This window comes from Neophocaena asiaeorientalis, unplaced genomic scaffold (assembly GCF_003031525.2).
Source record: "Neophocaena asiaeorientalis asiaeorientalis breed wild unplaced genomic scaffold, Neophocaena_asiaeorientalis_V1.1 scaffold100, whole genome shotgun sequence".
Taxonomy (NCBI): domain Eukaryota; kingdom Metazoa; phylum Chordata; class Mammalia; order Artiodactyla; family Phocoenidae; genus Neophocaena; species Neophocaena asiaeorientalis.
In genome coordinates, this window is record NW_020173955.1 from 2,833,192 (window position 1) to 2,853,151 (window position 19,960).

The 19,960-nt window shown below is 38.9% G+C and overlaps 1 protein-coding gene across 1 annotated transcript; it reads left to right on the forward strand.

Annotated features, from left to right (window-relative positions):
• Positions 1–4,643: 4,643 nt before the first annotated feature.
• Positions 4,644–18,679, forward strand: CCT4 (chaperonin containing TCP1 subunit 4). The gene is made up of 14 exons (XM_024753016.1): positions 4,644–4,914; positions 8,632–8,684; positions 9,163–9,252; positions 10,200–10,308; positions 10,953–11,095; positions 12,386–12,507; positions 12,857–12,989; positions 13,995–14,134; positions 15,166–15,262; positions 15,345–15,455; positions 15,547–15,677; positions 15,819–16,053; positions 18,121–18,234; positions 18,468–18,679. The coding sequence occupies exons 1-14, from the start codon at positions 4,788–4,790 to the stop codon at positions 18,480–18,482; spliced, it is 1,620 nt and encodes a 539-aa protein (XP_024608784.1). The 5' UTR covers positions 4,644–4,787; the 3' UTR covers positions 18,483–18,679.
• The last annotated feature ends 1,281 nt before the right edge of the window (positions 18,680–19,960 follow it).

The following is a 19,960-nucleotide window of genomic DNA, read 5'->3' on the forward strand; positions in this document are numbered from 1 at the left end:
GTAGTTAGATCTAGAAACTTTATTAGACTCAGGTTCAGCTTGTTTCATGTTCCATCAGGAGGTATCTAGTGTCTGCTGCCTCTCTTTTTGTGTTGTGTCCCTCCACACCCTAGACCTCCAAAATAACAGTCATCAATTTTGTCCACAAATTTGCAACTTCTATGACTCTGGATAGTACTACAATAATTAAATATTAGTTCATTTCTGTTTTTAGATAGGACATCTGGTTACTTGTTTACTTATAATAGATCACAAAACTTCTAAGTTTTCCAGCACCCCCCTTTGGTTTTTCCTTCTCCCATTTTCAGATAGAAATCTTATAAGTGGGAGGGTTAGAAAGTAATAAAAATGTGAACTAGAAACCTTTCAGAGAAAATTAGAAAAATCAAAATGTATTTAAGGAAAACAGGCCCCTGCTTCATGTTAACATATTGCAAGCCAACTTTTAAAAAGAATGATGCAAACAATACGGTTTAGGAAAACAGAGCTTAATGGTGGTCTCAACAACATAAACTGATTCGGAAGAGAAGAAATATGGATAATAAAAATAACAATTAAAAATTGTCTTTGAGATGGAGTGAAAACCTAAGAGAAAAGTTAAACACATTCCTGCCTCCTTTTCCAATCCAAAATGGTGCCTGGCTTGGTCTTATTATTGAGGGCTTAGCACATGGTTCAGCATCCATCCTAGAGAGAAGAACCCTCAATTGGATGGTTGGCCAAATATTATCGTTTTATAAAAACTGTTTTACAAATCATTAGAGAACTTCTATAAGGCTACTGTTATTGCCAACATTCCCACATATGTCTTAACTATGCTTGGATCTGATACAATAGGAATTTTTCCAACATGTCTATCCTTCACTAGCAACAGTGCTTTGTATCTATAAAGTATCCTACAAAAGTTGTATGTTTTAATACTTATTGAAATTCCATTCTTAAAGAGAATTAGTGTACACCAATACTTTTAAGCAATCAAATGTTCAGCATTATTGCTTAATCCTAGGAAGAAAAATAATTCCAATATCAGTTGTCACAGAAAAAGAATATGTATTTATAACTTGAAACCTCTCAGCTAATTAAAGCAATTGTCATACCTATGGAGACTGTCCCCAAAAGCCAATAATGGCATCTTCCAAATTCTGCTTTGTCCTTTCTGGCTGACAGGTCTATTCCTCACACTAATAAAACTAGTAGTTTAATAAGCCTTTAGAAACCATCTAATTCAACCCTCCTATTTAAAGATGAGGAAAATGAGACCCAAAGAACTTAAATGACTCACCCAAGATTACACAGCTAATACGTAGCAGAAGTGGAACTCAAGCCAGAACTTTGAGCCCCCAAATTAATGCTATTTCCATCATCATCACACTTGTTTCCATCATACTACACCAGTTGTTTTAACAAATAATCATAGCATGTTTGTGGGCTGCATAGAAGTAATCTGCTCCTTTAAAGAGAAATCAGCCCTAGATTTACAGATCTCGGAGCACCTAAGAAGCTTCATCTTCTACGGCCAGTAACCTGAGTGAGTGTAAAAGCTCCTAAAGATCACAGGATTAAGTACTATGAACAATTGTCCTTGAACTTATCCCAGGCATCCATCATTTTATGGATGCTAAGTAACTATTTGTGAACAAATATCGAAAGAACCTCACCTGTGTTATTTTCATATTAAAATATAGAAGTAAAAAAAGCCCAGCAGTTTAGCTCATGACCTCTGAAGTCGTTGCTCTATTGGAACACTTCTTCCATCTATTTACAGGTTTACCTTGGGCTTCAGTTCTCTCTGTGCTTCGTTCCCTTATCTCCTACCAAAAAAGATAGACACCTACTTCATAGGATTGTTGAGAGTATTAAATGAGATGAAACGTGTAAAAGGCTTAGCACTGCAACTAGCACATAACTGAACTAAATGATTGTTATGAAAATGTTCAGGCTCCCTAAGAGTCAGTGGCTATGTTATGCAGGAGAAAATACTGTAAAACTAAAGCACTGTACTAACTGGACAGGCAGTCCTGATTTGGTAGGCAATCACAGGTGCAAAACTTTTAAGATTCTCTGGTATTTAACCAGTGTATATTTAAATTTCTAACTACCACCTAGTATCAATCAATATTCAACAACCAACTCCAACATCTAAATCAAAGAAAAGCAGTCACAAGGAAACAAAAGCAAAAATAAACAAATGGGACCTAATTAAACTTAAAAACTTTTTTGCACAGCAAAGGAAACCATTGACAAAATGAAAAGATCTATTGAACGGAAGAAAATATTTGCAAATGATATGATATGACCAATATGGGGTTAATACCAAAAATTATAATATAAATGGCTGATACAATTCAGTACCAAAAAAAAAAAGGAACCCAATTAAAAAATGGGCTGAAGACCTGAATAGAGGACATTCTTCTTGTGAAAAGATGCTCAACATCGCAAATCATCAGAGAAATGCAAATCAAAACCACAATGAGGGCTTCCCTGGTGGCGCAGTGGTTGAGAGTCTGCCTGCCAATGCAGGAGATACGGGTTCGTGCCCCGGTCTGGGAAGATCCCACACGCCGCGGAGCGGCTGGACCCGTAAGCCATGGCCGCGGAGCCTAGGCGTCCGGAGCCTGTGCTCCGAAACGGGAGAGGCCACAACAGTAAGAGGCCCGCGTACCGCAAAAAAACCCCCAAAAAAACCCACAATGAGGTATCACCTCACACCTGTCAGAACGGCTAGCATCAAAAAGAACACAAATATTGGCAGGCATGTTGGTGGGAATGTAAATTGGTGCAGCCACTGTGGAAGGCTGCATTGAGGTTTCTCAAAAGAATAGAACTACCACATGACTCAGCAATTCCATTTCTCCGCATGTATCTGAAGAAAATGAAAACACTAATTCCAAAAGATACATGCACCCCAATGTTCATAGCAGCATTATTTACATTAGTCAAGATATCGGGCTTCCCTGGTGGAACAGTGCTTAAGAATCTGCCTGCCAATGCAGGGGACACAGGTTCTATCCCTGGTCCAGGAAGATCCCACATGCCGCGGAGCAAACAACGTGCGCCACAACTACTGAGTCTGTGCTCTAGAGCCCATGAGCCACAACTACGGACGCCCAGAAGCCCACGCACCTAGAGCCCGTGCTCCGCAACAAGAGAAGCCACTGCAATGGAAGCCGGCGCACCGCAATGAAGAGTAGCCCCAGCTCCCGCAACTAGAGAAAGCCCGCGTGGAGCAACGAAGACCCAACATAGCCCAAAAATATGAAATAAAATAAATGTTCTTAAATATATATATATATATATGGAAGCAACGTAAGTGTCCATCAACAGATGAATGGATTAAGAAGATGTGGTATATACACACAATGGAATACTACCCAGCCATAGAAAGAATGAAATTCTGCCATCTGCAACAACATGCATTGGACCTAGAGGATATTATGCTAAGTAAAATGAGTCAGAGAAAGACAAATACTGTATGTTATTTATATGTGGAATCTAAAAATTGAAACAAATGAATGAATATAACAAGAAAAACAGACTCACAGATACATAATTTAAAAAAACTAGTGGGCTTCCCTGGTGGCGCAGTGGTTGAGAATCTCCCTGTCAATGCAGGGGACACGGGTTTGAATCCTGGTCTGGGAAGATCCCACATGCCGCGGAGCAACTAGGCCCGTGAGCCACAACTACTGAGCCTGTGCGTCTGGAGCCTGTGCTCCTCAACAAGAGAGGCCGCGATAGTGAGAGGCCCGCGCACCGCGAAGAGCGGCCCCCGCTTGCTGCAACTAGAGAAAGCCCTCGCACAGAAACGAAGACCCAACACAGCCAAAAATAAATAAATAAATAAATATTTAAAAAAACAAACAAAAGAAACTAGTGTTTACCAGTGGAGACAGGGAAGGGTGGGAGAGGCAAAACAGGGATAGGGGATTAAGAGGCAGAAGCTAGGACATATAAGATAAATAAGCTACAGGGATATATGTATTGTACAGTCCAGGAAATATAGTCAATATTTTATAGTTTTTTTTTTTTTTTTTTGTCTGCGCCACACGGCTTGCAGGTTCTCAGTTCCCAGAATAGGGATGTAACCCGTGCCCCCTCAAGTGGAAGCACTGCGTCCTAACCACTGGAACACCAGGGAATTCCCTATAATAACTTTAAACGGAGTACAATCCATGAAAAATTTTAATCACTGAGTTGTACACCTGAGACTAATACAATGTTGTAAATCAACTATACCTCAATTAAAACAAGAAAGTGGGGGAAAGAAGTCACCCCTTCCAACCTCTCTTCCAACTCGCTTTCAAAATATATAAAACTGAATAAAATACACGTCTACCGCCAGTAAAAACCGACTCAGCCCTGCCCCACCCACCCAGGAGTAACTCCCGGCTGCTACAACACCTAGCGGACAGGTCCAGCTTGAGTTAACAGAAGGGACCTCAGGGCCAAGGAGATGAGATGTCCCAACTCCAGCCTTTTCAATCGCAGGTGATCCTTTTTGCCTCCCAGGAGCCCGCCCACCGCCCACTGGGCCGCAGGCCAACAGCTCCCAACAGCCCCAAGATCCGCGGCGCGAACCCCGCACCCGGCATGCAGCGGGCAGCCTTCTACGTCACGGCGGCGCCGGGCCTCCAAGGAGGCCCCTTTCCCCGCCTCCTCCTCCCGGCGCCGGCGTAGTTTTCCGGAAGCTTCGAGAAGACGGTGGGCGCTTACCGTTAGTCCCGGGCCAGCCGGAATCCGCGTCCATCCGCCCTCCCAGAGCTCACGCAGACCCGTCCAAGCTTGCCATGCCGGAAAACATAGTCCCCCGGAGCGGGCCGCACGCCGGGGCTGCCGGCGGCCGCGGGAAGAGCGCTTATCAGGACCGCGATAAGCCGGCCCAGATCCGCTTCAGCAACATCTCCGCGGCCAAAGGTATCGCTGCCCGGTCTAAGCCGTGGCCCTCCGGGCTTAGCTGTGCATTCTCACTCCCAGTCTTGGATGGGCATGATTCGTTTTCTCTTCCTTCGGATGATCCCCTGTGGGCCTCCCATAGAATAAGCTCAGTGCAGGGATCCTCCTGTCTGTTTTCTGCCCATGATTTCCGACCCCGAGTATGGAGGCCTTTGGACTTGCCCTATTCTGCGTCTTTGACGCCCATAGTTTTTCTTGCCAGGCCGTGCTGCATTCATTCATCCTATTTAAGAAAGGGGCCGAGGCCCGCATGCAGCGGTCCACTGGTAGAATGTTTGAACAATAATTTTCAGTTTTCTTGTTCTTATTAAAAAGCTTCTTTCGGTACAGTTATTGAAACGAATTCGGGTAAACTCTCTGCGCCTTAGATTGGGGCGGGGCCCATTGTACTGGGATGTGGGGAACCAACCGACCCATCTTGTTTGAGAATAATTATGAGGCCGCATTGTGCTTTGATGTCCTCTCTGCACGTGCAACGAGCAAATAGAGAACAGTTTGGCCTTTGGTGGAATTTAAGAAGTCCTGGATTTCATTCAGTTACGTTACTTCGTGGCTTTGTGACCTTTAACCAAGGTTTCCTTACTTATAAAATCGGGGAGGGAAAGTTGCCCTTTTTTTCAAAAAGGGAGTTGTGAGGATTAAGATAAGTCGGGTTGAGGTGGAAGAGTCTGGAAGGAAAAGTGAGAACAAATGCTTAGAGATCTTGCTGTTATGTGTATTTGCTACAGTGAGTATTTCATTCGGGTTAGAGCATAAGGTGCATGAAGAAATGAGAGGTGAGATCGGAAAGGTAAAGTCGGTCCGAATCTGGAAGGGCCTGGTGTCTTGGAAAGGGTTTTAAAACAACTCGCGCAGCTACAGATTGTTCTTCAGTGTAGTGAGATAGTACCTAACTTGGAGGGTTGCTGTGAGGATTAAATGAGAAAGCATATGAAGAGCCAGATGTATATAAAGTACAGCCTTACAAATGTTTGAGGTTATTTGTCTAGGTGACTGAGGGTGTGATGCTGCTGCTGAAAGAAGCAGGTGCGCTGAAGGGAGGATGGTGGAAGAAGAAAGAATAGGTTCTCGTTTGAGCCTAAATGAGTTGAGGAGGTCAGAATGACCAGATGGGTAAATTTAGGAGTCATTTGGAAGTTCAAGAGAGAATATTTACCTGGAAATAAAAGTTGGTGGATAGTTATCTAGGGAGCATAGTTGAAACTTAGATTTATTACATTAGAAACAAGATGTTAGATAAATTCTGGGGCTGTTGGAGGGGGGTGGGCAAGAATGCTATATAATATGGTAGATTTTCAACGAACAAGGAGGATACAAGATGGGACGTTTACTTTGGTAGCTTTTGAAACATCAGTGCACAGAGAATTAAAACTGGTCGAGGGAGGTATGCATATAGGAAGAAAAGGCCATCTATTTACCTATAAACATGACCCTTACATCTTAAGTGAGGAGAGCTTGTGGAACTAAGGGCCACTCGTAGTCTGTCCAAGTCAGGCAAAACCCTACAAACTGGTTGAGAAAAGCTTTTGCCAGATGCATCTTTAGCATAATTCATGGAGCCAGTTTTTTATTTTGCTAATAACCAAAAAGTATATTAAGTACCATTGGTTGATGATATCAAAACCACACACACAAAAGTAGTAGTGGTCGTTTAGTACTATTCAGCACAAGTCATTTAACATATAATTGTGTACTACTACACAGTGTGTTAAACTTCAAACACTTTCAGAGAGGTAATCAGTCTAGAATTTTTTTATTTTTTGCACAATGTGTGTCTTTCTGGAGTCTTCACATAGATGAATATAAGGACGCATTCTTAAAATGAATTGGTCTGCTTGTAGAATTGTGGCCATGTGGGTCCGCTAAAATCACGTAAGGATGGCTGAATAATTAGGAAATGCAGCCCCAAATTATGAAATAATTAAGTAGAATATAATTCTTAAACTATACCAAATATTTTCTCTTACCCTCTTTAAGATTATGTATTTTTTAAATTATTACTATTATTTTTTGTTTTGGATGCATTAGGCCTTCGTTGCTGTGCACAGGCTTTTCTGGCTTTTCTCTAGTTGCAGCGAGCCAGGGCTACTCGTCATTGCATTGCGCAGGCTTCTCATTGCGGTGGCTTGTCTTTGTTGCAGAGCACGAGCTCTAGGCATGCGGGCTTCAGTAGTTGCGGTGAGCAGGCTCTAGGGTGTGTGGGCTTCAGTTGTTGTGGCGCACGGGCTTAGTTGCTCCGCGGCATGTGGGATCTTCCTGGACCAGGGATAGAACCCATTTACCCTGCATTGGCAGGTGGATTCTTTACCACTGCACCACCAGGGAAGTCCAGATTATGCATTGTTTACACAATGAAGGGGAAGCATTATGCTAGTTGTGGAGTATACAAAAATAGGGCACTATCTTAGCCCTTTGTATATGGGGTGAAATGGTATATGAGAAAGGGGAAGGCAGACTTTCCTGGTGGCGCAGTGGTTAAGAATCCACCTGCCAGTGCAGGGGACATGGGTTGAATCCCTGGTCTGGGAAGATCCCACGTGCTGCGGAGCAACTAAGCCTGTGTGCCACAGCTACTGAGCCCACGTACCTAGAGCCCATGTGCCGCAACAAAGAGAAGCCACCACAACAAGAAGCCCGCGCACCACAACAAAGTGTGGCCCCCGCTTGCCACAACTAGAGAACCCCACGCGCAGCGATGAAAACCCAAAGTAGCCAAAAATAAATAAAATTAAATCTTTTTTTTAAAAAGGGTGGGGAGATTTAATCGTTTGTCCTGGACCTGTCGCAGTAAAGGGGATCAAGTACATCAATTACAATTTCTCTTAGAAAATAATAAGTGGATCAATAAAATAGAAACATGCTCATGGACACGTAATAAGAAGAATGGAGTGGTAGACTATATATCCAGAGATGGTTCATAACATAGTAATGATGTCTAAAGACTGATTTTAGGGGCTTCCCTGATGGTCCAGTGGTTAAGATTCTGTGCTCCCACTGCAGGGAGCGCAGGTTCAATCCCTGCTCAGACAACTAAGATCTGCATGCCACACGGTGTGGCCAAAAGTTTTTAAATAAATAAAAATTTTAAAAAATACTATGATTTTAGATTTGGTTTTTTAGTTAAGGTTTTGAGGTTTTGTTTTTTTGTGGGGTTTTTGTTTGATTCGGTTTTGGGTTCAAAGAGGGTTTTTGTTACTGTTTTTTAAACTGTGGTCCATCCATATACCAGCTTCACATTAGTAAACAAAAGTCTTTGCCCTCAGAAATTATACTATATTTGGGAGAGACAGAGTAAACAAATAAGCGAATTATATAGTTGTCCTATTATCGCGGCTTGTTTTAAGGAATGGAGAAAATAATATAGTCCTCATTCAGAGCGCATAAGTAGGTTATACCATTTTGATACTTAAAGGAAGATTAGGTGAACCCTCAAAATTTATTTTACCACATGCAGAGTACAAGTGCTATGTATAGTGATTTTAACAACAAAAAGTGAAGCGTCGTACAATTAAAGGAGTAAAAAAATTACTCTGTTTTCAGTAGATTATTATTAGACATTGAATTTTCTTCAGTGAACATGGTGAATTGTCCACCATATTCTAATAAGTCCAAAATGATTATTTGAGGGTAGAAATGCTCTTTAAAGGGTCTTGATTTATTTTTTTCTTCTGTTTACAGCCGTTGCTGATGCTATTAGAACAAGCCTTGGACCGAAAGGAATGGATAAAATGGTGAAAGGCTCAATCATTCATTACTTACTGAGTGCTGCTGTTCATACTGCAAGCGCTCTATAGAGGGTTAAGATGTGCTGTTTAAAAAGTAAAGTGTTAGAAAGGCTTTGAGAGTTCAGAAAGGGATAGATTACTTTGGGATGAATGGGACCTAACTATAATTCATATTTTATTTATGATAATGATTCTTTATAATATCGTTTCTATCCCTTTTTTGGTGTCTCAGTTCCTTCACTTTTATGTAGGAAAAAACCCAGCTGTTTCATTTGCAAAGCTGGACTATTACTGTGTTTTCTTAAATCATTATACCAATGTAAGGGAAAACAATTTGAAGTTAAGCACTATGCAAACATAAGTTAACTTCTGTACAAGAAGTGTTCAAATTAGTAGAGCTTTTAGGATTTCACATCAATACTGGATGAAGAAAACAAAATTTTTGAAATATATAACTTTCTTTTAAAAAAACCAAACTTTGTAGATTCAAGATGGAAAAGGTGATGTGACCATTACAAATGATGGTGCCACCATTCTGAAACAAATGCAGGTGTTACATCCAGCAGCCAGAATGGTAAGTATAATTTTTAGGTGAGGGTTTTGTGGGGGTTTTTTAAGTGTATTGTTTGATATTTGGTAAACAGTTAAATTTTTCTTATTTGATCACATGATATTGCTTAAAACATGGTGAAAATTTTTCCTTTTATATGCTAAACAGGCATATTTTTAGGATACATTGTATGTCTAGCATTATATTCTCCATTGCAAGTTGTAATAAAACATGACTGTCCTTGTCTTTGTTCACAGCAGTGTGCCACACATATGAGGAAGGGAGAAAAACATGAAATTGTACAAATTATTAGTTCAATGGGTATTAACTGAAAGAGAGCAAAATCATTTTAATTGTTTGCAAAATAAATCTTGTGTTTAAACTTGCACTGACATTTATTTTTAAAAACAGTTTCTAATTCAACTACAGATCATAATAGTGATTGCAGTGTCAAGTGAGAAGTCACCATTTCAGCAAAAACAAATTCCTTAGAAGTTCCTATCTGTTAAAAAGTCTCTTTTACTTAGTTAAAGATGACTGAAAATGAATCAGATTATGCTTCATGCAGGGTCAGTTTAGATAAACTTGGCCAGGGATTTCAAACTGACAATATTCTCTCATCTGAATGCTGCATTTCATAGCTTCTGAGTCTACAGGGTACCCATAGTTCTCTTAAGTACTGGGAAGAAAAAATTTACAACCCTTAGTCTGAACTGGAAATCATAATATAGCTTGTTAGAAAGTATGTAAGTAGAATTTTGCATGCCACAACTATATAGGTCGTCATTTTTAAATGAGACCAAGGTGGACAGCGAATCAGAAGTCAAGTATATTGAATCTTAACAGTTTTGATAATAGTCAAATTCTATATGTGAACCTCATGGTGAAGGTCATTGATGTTATATTTGAATTAGATGTTACTGGGTTCTCATAGTTCTCATTGAGCAATTTGGCATGTTCTGTTCACTTAGCTGGTGGAGCTTTCTAAGGCTCAGGATATAGAAGCAGGAGATGGCACGACATCAGTGGTCATTATTGCTGGCTCTCTCTTAGATTCCTGTACCAAGCTTCTTCAGAAAGGTGGGTAGAACATAGGACATGCTTTATTACTGAATAAAGGCAAAAAAATATTAAGTAATATGAGATTTACAATTTAATTTGGAGCAGAATTTTTTAAGCAGGAATTTTTAGATTAAATTTTGGTACATTTACCATATGAATTAGAAATTTTTTTCTTTTTGCTTCTGGGTTTGGTTTTGGGGGGTGTTGTTTGTTCTTATTTGTTTTTGTTTTGGCTAGGTTTCCTTTTGAATGGAACTTGATAAAATTTTCCTTTTCAAAAATGACTGGTTGGTGGTGTACTAAACTTAAGATATAAATGAGAACTGTGATTTAGGAGAAAAAGTATGGGTTCCTGCTTTGGTAAATGGTGCCCAAATGTCATAGTGACTCGCCAGTCACTTATTCTAATTATTATGTAGATTTGTAGAGTTTTGAAAAGTGAAAAATTGGTTTTAGTCTTAAATATCATAGGAGTATGTAATTGATCTATTCCAAATTAAATGGAAACTTAAAAAATATTAGACATATTAGTGGTTAAGGTTATTCAAACCATTATTATTTAAGATTAATTTAAAATTTATGACTACTTTGAAATTTTAATGAACAGAGAAATTTTAAGTTTATCTGTTACAATTAAATAACTCACCTTTCACAAATGGCAGGGATTCATCCCACCATCATTTCTGAGTCATTCCAGAAGGCTTTGGAAAAGGGTATTGAAATCTTGACTGACATGTCTCGACCTGTGGAACTGAGTGACAGAGAAACTTTGTTAAATAGTGCAGCCACTTCATTGAACTCAAAGGTGAGACAAGCACTATGGGATCATTGTAAAATTACAGTTTAAGGTTCATTAAGAAGCACAACTGTGATTTTTATTTTTATTTATTTATTTTGCGTTGGGTTGTCACTGCTGCCTGCTGGCTTTCTCTAGTTGCGGCGAGCAGGGGCTACTCTTCGTTGCAGTGCGTGGGCTTCTTATTACGTTGGCTTCTCTTGTTGAGGAGAGCGGGCTCTAGGCACGTAGGCTTCAATAGTTGCAGCACGTGGGCTCAGTTAACCACTGCGCCACCAGGGAAGTCCCTACACTGTGATTTTTGATGCTGTACAGTTCATAAATGTTAACTCTCAAGAGTGACTAGGTAGCTAATTTGTGTAACTGAATTAGTTCAAGTAAAATTTACTCCTTCAAGGCTTTCAGGTAAGTTGTAGTATCTTCATTTTACAGATGGGAAAAGGTCTAGTGAAGTTATATAACTTACCCAAGACCCACTAATAAGAGGTAGAGCTGTGATTTGAACCCAAGATAGGGCTGCCCATCATGGTCCATCTCTTACTAATATCTATGCTGCTTTTCTTACCAAACTTAAAGAAGTGATGTAAGTTTAAATTTCTTGGGAACTCATGTCACCTGTTTTCTGTTATGTTGTGTGTCACACCCCCACCCCGTTCTTTTTCCTTTCCATCAGCATTATTTATATATTAAGTGGAAAGCTAGATAGTATTAGTGATGTTAAGTAATATTATTGATAAATGTCCCCAGAACTAATATAGACAGAATATCATAGTGGTTACAAGCATTGGTCATAGAACCTAGACTGCTTGGGTTTAATGCTGGCTCCACTTAATTAAGCTGTTTCAGGTTTTTCATCTGAAGGTTGAATGAATATATGAATGTACAGTGCTAAAACCACTGCCTGACATATAATACATGCTCAATAAATGTTAACCATTAGCTATTTTTGTCAGCCCCTCAGTAATAGGGGTGCACATATATAACATCTGATCATAAATTCATTTTAGATAGGAAACCTCAGCAGAAAATTAACTTGTTCTTTTGGATTTCCTGTAGAATTACTAGTAATCTAGCCAGTCCTGACTACTATATTAATAAAAGAGGAACACAGGCATATGTTTTTATATGGTGACTGACAAACCTGAGTGGAAAAGACAGTTTATATGGAATGTTTTCTCATATGCTCTCCACCCCAGCCAAAAAAATGATTGAGATTACTTCTTGAATACCTTTATCATTAAAAAACTAGGACTTTTTGTGTTACGACACTGACTTTATTTTCTTTTTTAATAATTCTAGGTTGTCTCTCAATATTCAAGTCTCCTTTCTCCAATGACTGTAAATGCAGTGATGAAAGTGATTGACCCAGCCACAGCTACTAGTGTAGATCTTAGAGATGTTAAAATAGTTAAAAAACTTGGGTAAGCATCTCTAATTATAACTTTAATAAAAATTAATTTTGAAAGTAAACATAAGCTCTTGCCAAAAATAAATAAGTTAAATGAAAAGTACATAGGTGAAAGTCACATACATTTGGTTGTTTTGTTTTCATGACAACTTGTGTTAATGTGGGAATTTCAAGAATTTGTTTATATTCCCTGATGATGGCAGGGCAGTGGTGTGATTGGAGAGGTTCAGGAATGGGGCACTAATAAATGTGAGTGAGGCTGAAGCACATTTTATCAGACTGATGATTTTTAATCTGTTAGTAATCTATTAAACTTGAAGACTTCCGCTCCTTCATAACTATTTCGTTTTCTTTTTTCTTAGTGGGACAATTGATGACTGTGAGTTGGTGGAAGGTCTGGTTCTTACTCAAAAGGTGGCAAATTCTGGTATAACCAGGGTGGAAAAGGCTAAGATTGGGCTTATTCAGTTCTGCTTATCTGCTCCCAAAACAGATGTAAGTAAAACCAAATGAAATGATTCCTTAGGTGTTTGACTTTTTAATAATGAAATTTTTCTTTTTATAAAAATAGAAAATGCTGATACCAGTGATAAAAAGCAAGGATCTAAAAATAATTAGTAAAATTTAGATAAAAGTAGAAAATGTTGGATGCCACACACGATAAATCTATAATCTCAGTTGGCTATTTACTGAAATTGAGCATTCACTTCACAAATGAAGACAAATAATGATAGGGATGTCTATGAAACAATAAAAATAGGTTATGTGAAAGTGATAGTATAAATGGACTTTCCAGATTCTTTCTAGCTTTCTGAGAACAGAAACCTTTACCCATCCTTCCCTAGCAGACAGATCTTTTGTCTTTATGTTTGCACAATGGAACTTTAAAACCAGTTTATTACCCATACTCCGAAAACCACCATTTTTTATTATTCCCATATCTATCAGTCATAAGTACCATCCCCTGAAGGAGTGGTTGATCTTTGTCATCTCATTCAGGTTTGCTCTCATTTTAGATTGTGTTGGCATACAAGTTTCCTGTTGAGTCGTTTGTTTCCCAGATTTTAAGCCACATAAAAACGTTGTTTTGTAGGTCTTTGTATAACAGTATTTGTCCTTCGTAGTTCCTTTCAGCACACCAGTTTTTTTAACAATTCATAGAGTAAAAAGGTTGCAACTGAAATTATTGATATTTCAGTAATGCGTAAATTCATATGAAAAGAACTGACATTCATGAAATAGGATAATCATTCTTATGTTTTATGATCACCAAAAATGGACTTGTAAAAAATAAGACAGCAATTTGTATAGATGAAAGTAAAAAACCTGAGTTAAGTTTTGTGTATACTCCTTTTTCTGAATTTTTTCTGTGCGTGTCTATAATTTCTTGTATGATTTTGGTTGAATTTATACTATACATAATATTTTCATTCAAAGTCTCACTTTTTTGCTTAAGGACTCTTAAAATGCAAATTACTAATACGTCCTTTTCCTGAACAGATGGACAATCAAATAGTAGTTTCTGACTACGTCCAGATGGACCGAGTACTTCGAGAGGAGAGAGCCTATATTCTAAATTTAGTGAAGCAAATTAAGAAAACAGGATGTAATGTTCTTCTCATACAGAAGTCTATTCTAAGGTGTGGGGCTATTTATTTTGTTCACCTCTTAATGATAATTGATTTTGAATCCCTTCTAGCAATTTTTTAAGAAACATTCGAGGTGGGTAAACCACTAGAAATCTGGAATGAATCTGCATTTTAGGGTATTGTTGTATTCTGGTAAATGATCTAAAGTGAGTTCTCTTCCTGTTATGATCATTTAAATGTGGGATATATTATCCTTCTAGACCAAGATCCTCACTCTCAAGTAAAAACCTAACTTTAGTCTAAAATTAATTAGCTAGCTAAAATTTTAGAGGCATTTATTTAAAGGTCCATGCAATAGCTTGCCTTGAAATTTTAGAAGTTCTTTTGGGGGGAATGCTGGATAGTCCATGGATTGGAAGAATTCTCCAAAGTTTGAACTGATCCCTTTTTTGTTTGTTTTCAGTGTTTTCTTGTAATAGGTAGACACATTCTCATGTACTATATTAATATGTTATGCCAGAAAGTATTATGGATGCTCTTGATATAGAAACCTTGATGAAAAGTTGGAATACCTGGTTCTAAATACAAGTTATGTAATAGCTAGTAACCTTGAATAAACTGCTCTCAAAGCTCAGTGTGCTTATTTGGAAAACAAGGATAGTAATATCTGCCCTTCAGTATCAAGGGTTGTCAGGAGGATCATTGCAGGTAATTTGTGTAAAAGTGTATGAATTTGTGGAGTCTTGAATTACATCATACTTAATTTCTAAATTCATAAAGCATCGATTGTTAATTATCAGTTATACTTATTTAGTATTAAGAAAAATGATGACATAATGTTTATTGTGTGTTTTACAAATGGTGTCGTTGGGATATGTTTTAAATATTCATTAGAAATCTTATTTAAGAATTTTGAGGTCATAAACTTGGTAAGCTGTTTAAAGCATCTTCCTTCACAAATAATTTTTTAAATCATTGGCTATTTAAACAACAGTAAAATTACTAAAACCGTAAAAAAGGAGTTGAACAGCAAAGTTTTTTTCTAACCTAGTATTGACATAATCACTGATTTTGTATTTTAGAGATGCTCTTAGTGATCTTGCATTACATTTCCTGAACAAAATGAAGATTATGGTGGTTAAGGATATTGAAAGAGAAGACATTGAATTCATTTGTAAGGTAAAATATTCTTAGTATCTGTATGTGTGAAAATGTTCACTATTCAGACTTCTCAATTTGTGTATACCACTATTTTTCTCAGACTATTGGAACCAAACCAGTTGCTCATGTTGACCAGTTCACTGCTGACATGCTGGGATCGGCTGAGTTAGCTGAGGAGGTCAGCTTAAATGGTTCTGGCAAACTGATCAAGGTAACAATATTAAAATTAAGCTTCTATTTGCCTTTTTTTTTTTATTTGTTTTAATCCTTCAAATACCTAATTAGGAGTTTGTTTACTAAAGATTACAGGCTGTGCAAGCCCTGGAAAAACAGTTACAATCGTTGTTCGTGGTTCTAACAAATTGGTGATTGAAGAAGCTGAGCGTTCCATTCATGATGCCCTATGTGTTATTCGCTGTTTAGTGAAGAAGAGGTAATATTAAATTACTGTGTAACATTTTGAACATAAAAACTTGGGTATTTTTATTATTAAGGTATAAATACTAAGTTATTACTTTTAAAAAATAGCTTTCTGTTGGATAAAATAAGCTAAAAATATATTTGTGAATTTCAGGGCTCTTATTGCAGGAGGTGGTGCTCCAGAAATAGAATTGGCCCTGCGGTTAACTGAATACTCACGGACATTGAGTGGTATGGAATCCTACTGCGTTCGTGCTTTTGCAGATGCTATGGAGGTCATTCCATCTACACTAGCTGAAAATGCTGGCCTGAATCCCATTTCTACAGTAACAGAACTAAGAAACAGGCATGCCCAAGGAGAAAAAACTACAGGCATTAATGTCCGAAAGGTAATAATTTAATCTTTAGTTACTGCAGAAAATGTTGATTATTATAAAATACTAAAAGCTTCATAATTGTCAAATGAAAGGCTTTGTAATTAAAAATAGAGTTAACCTTGGATTTAAGTATAAGACCTGCAGGTTAATTAATGTATGCCATCTAGTGAGAATGAAGATGATGCCTTAAGTGAGAAGTATTGTTCATTAAGTCTGCCAGCTAATGGTTGTACAATTTTTAACAAGTTACGTAGTCTGTGCTTCAGTTTTCTTGGTTGTAAAAACAGGGACTATTAATAGTTCCCTCATAGGCCTGTGAGGATTAAATGGATTACTAATTAGAAAGTTCTTACAAAGATGCCTGGTGTGTAGTCAACCATTGCTGCTGTTGTGAGCACCAGCCTAGTGTAGTTGTATAGGGTAAACACATAGAACAATAATAATTTCCCCTTTTGTATTAATGTTTTATGTCTCCTTTTATTGAGATGACAAATAATATGTAATGGAAAAAAATTGACAACCCAAGATGATATTTTTGGAATGGTTACAGAACTCAAAGGAGGGCACTACCTGGTTAGGGAAAGTTTCATGAAGCTGCAGCCTTGGTTGGTAGGGAATGAAAAAGTTTCAGATGGGGAAGCAGTGGTTTACAGGTAAGAGGGACCAAGAAGTTACTCATTTTGTCTAGAGCAGAGGTTATATGATGGTCATACAGTGGACTTTAAGATTGGAAAGATCAGATAAAAGCTAGAATGAGGAGTCCTTTAAGTTGTTGAGACAGGCGTGGGTGTTCGTGTTTTTTTGTGTTTTAATTCCAGTAGTTGGGAGCCACTAAAGTTTTTTTAACCAAGAGGCTAAGGTGCTGAAAAGAGTATTTTAAGGAGGGAAGAATGGGGAGATAGGTTCACCTGTTAGGACCATCACCAGTAATCCTAGGATAAAGGTGACTAGGATAGTGGCAGTAGGAATCTAAAAGTGGGAAGTGAGAATGACGTAAAAGCAGGGTGTAGAGCAGATATGGCCAAATTCAGAATTGGGAATCAGATAATTTAAAATCTTATAACTTTTTTCTTTAACTGAAATATAGTTGATTTATAATATTGTGATTCAGGTGTACAGCAAACAAATCTCATAATTTTTAATAATTATGATCTACGTAATTTTTGCCAGGATACTCTATTTTTTTATATTTTAATACATTTTTTTAAGATGTTGGGGGTAGGAGTTTATTTATTTATTTTTGCTGTGTTGGGTCTTCGTTTCTGTGCGAGGGCTTTCTCTAGTTGTGGCAAGTGGGGGCCACTCTTCATCGCGGTGCGCGGGCCTCTCACTATCATGGCCTCTCCTGTTGCGGAGCACAGGCTCCAGATGCGCAGGCTCAGTAGTTGTGGCTCACGGGCCCAGTTGCTCCGCGGCACGTGGGATCCTCCCAGACCAGGGCTTGAACCCGTGTCCCCTGCATTAGCAGGCAGATTCTCAACCACTGTGCCACCAGGGAAGCCCCTATTTTTTATTTATTTATTTTTGGCTGTGTTGGGTCTTCATTGCTGCACGTGGGCGTTCTCTAGTTGTGGCGAGTGAAGGCTATTCTTTGTTGCAGTGCACAGGCTCATTGTGGTGGCTTTTCATTGCAGAGCATGGGCTCTAGGCGCGCGGGCCTGAGCAGTTGCAGCACATGGGCTCAGTAGTTGTGGCTCGCAGGCTCTAGAGCGCAGGCTCAGTAGTTGTAGTGCGCGGGCCAGCACGTGGGATCTTTCTGGACCAGGGATTGAACCCATGTCCCCGGCAATGGCAGGCAGATTCTTAACCACTGCGCCACCAGGGAAGGCCCTTTGCCAGGGTATTTTTAACTAAAAGATGCTTACAAGGAATTGTTTTGGAGTTAGGCTTGGAATTCAATTTTTCCAAATTTTAGTTGAAATACAAGCTACAGTGTAGAGAAGAGCTTAGTAGAGAGTATCTTACTCTTGACTAGACTAAGGGAAAACTAAGTTTGAGAGGCCTTGAGGTTTACTGGTAACTGTAGTTGGTGATATGGATCAGTTACAAACACTAATAGCAACTTGTACTGGTTTGCAGGGTGGTATTTCCAACATACTGGAGGAACTGGTTGTCCAGCCTCTGCTGGTTTCAGTCAGTGCACTGACTCTAGCAACTGAAACTGTCCGGAGCATTCTGAAAATTGATGATGTGGTAAGTATATACAGGTCGTGAATTTCCCTACAAGGTCAAAAAGGCATATTTTTGAAGAGTTGGGGTAGGGGGCAGTAAATGTTGTTAGTGTGCTAGTCTGGGTGAAAACAGTTCATACTTCTAGTCTTTTTTCACCTATAAAAATAGGGAGATTTGGATAACCACCTTAAACATCTTCCATCCTTAAAATTCTGTCCTTACAGGTTTTGAAATCTGAGTTTTTCTCTTCTCAGGTAAACAGTCGGTAACATGGATAACACTGGCTGACTGGCACCATCATGGCCACTAATAGCGCAGCTGGAGTGGAAGAGCACCTTGGCATTCCTTGTTGTTTGGAAGATTGTTTCCTTTATGAATTTCTGGGCCTGGTTTTCCAGCTGGCATTTGCTTCAAATTGTATTGACACAGTTTGATGAAAACATTAAAAATATGGTTTCAAAGGGCAGATTAATTGATTGTGCTCCTGCATTACCCCCACTGCCCTGCCCTCACAACCTCTGTTACCTCTGATCCTCTTGAGAAATCGGTATAGGAAGGGAAAGAAGACTTCGCACTTACCTGTTAACTTCCTTATGGGCTTAATCCTGGGTACTTTTAAGTTTTCTGTTAGTTTTTTAACAGAAGTATTGAGAAGGAAAAATGGCCCAGTATGCTCATCACCCTGATAAATCCCTGCTTACAATAATATATATGCTGATTGAAAAGTTAACAATACAGAAGAAAAGTGAAAAATGAAAGTCTTTCTCATGCTAATCCCTTTCTCCAAGAATAACCAGTTGTGTTAATTGGGATTCCTTCTAAAAATAAAAATGTAGCAGATCTTACTTGTACAAGAAGGATTCATAACTAGTAAGTCTTTTTCCAGTGGTTTAAAACATCTTTATTGCCTCTACCCTGATCAACAAGCATTGTCTTGCACCATGAGTGGTGTAAAATCTAACTAGTGTCCATCCTTGCTTTAGCCACCTTCCAGTCAATTCTGCATACACTATATATATAGCTAGTGATCTTTTTAAACTTGTCAGGCACTCCTTTATAAAAGCTTTCATGACTTCTGATTGCCTTTGGAGGAAGGCCAAACCCTTAAGGTGGACCACAAATTGGGCCTCTGTAATCTGGTATCACACTCAACCATCTTTCTTTTGTGTATTTCACAAAAGTGTTATGAAAGCAGCTGGGGGGAGCTCCTTCACATCTGGAGAAAGAACTTCAGCAGACCAGCCTGAAGCTTGGTTGTGTCTGACAACTCCGGTAGTTAATTAAAATGACTAACTTGGTAAATGGTAAATTCAGATAAGTCTTTGGATAGTCTGGAATTTAATAATTCAACGATTATCATTTTAGTGGGTATTAGGAGCTTGCTGTTAAAAAAATCATAGCTACCATAAAACAACTGAATTATGTATATGCTAAATACTTTTATTTTTGGCTGTGTTGGGTCTTCGTTGCTGCACGCAGGCTTTCTCTAGTTGCAGCGAGTGGGGGCTACTCTTCGTCGTGGTGCGCGGGCTTCTAATTGTGGTGGCTTCTGGTTGCGGAGCACGGGCTCTGAGCATGCGGGCTTCAGTAGTTGTGGCTCACAGGCTGTAGAATGCAGGCTCATTAGTTGTGGCGCATGGGGTTAGTTGCTCCGCAGCATGTGGGATCTTCCCAGACCCGGGATCGAACCCGTGTCCCCTGCGTTGGCAGATGGATTCTTAACCACTGTGCCACCAGGGAAGCCCTA

What these genes read in the sequence shown, in the direction of transcription:
- CCT4 (XM_024753016.1), top strand. Translation starts at nt 4,788, where the DNA reads ATGCCGGAAAACATAGTCCCCCGGAGCGGGCCGCACGCCGGGGCTGCC. An exon ending in CGCTGTTTAGTGAAGAAGAG is followed by an intron (nt 15,678 to 15,818) that starts GTAATATTAAAT and finishes TGTGAATTTCAG; the next exon opens with GGCTCTTATTGCAGGAGGTG. An exon ending in CAGGCATTAATGTCCGAAAG is followed by an intron (nt 16,054 to 18,120) that starts GTAATAATTTAA and finishes ACTGGTTTGCAG; the next exon opens with GGTGGTATTTCCAACATACT.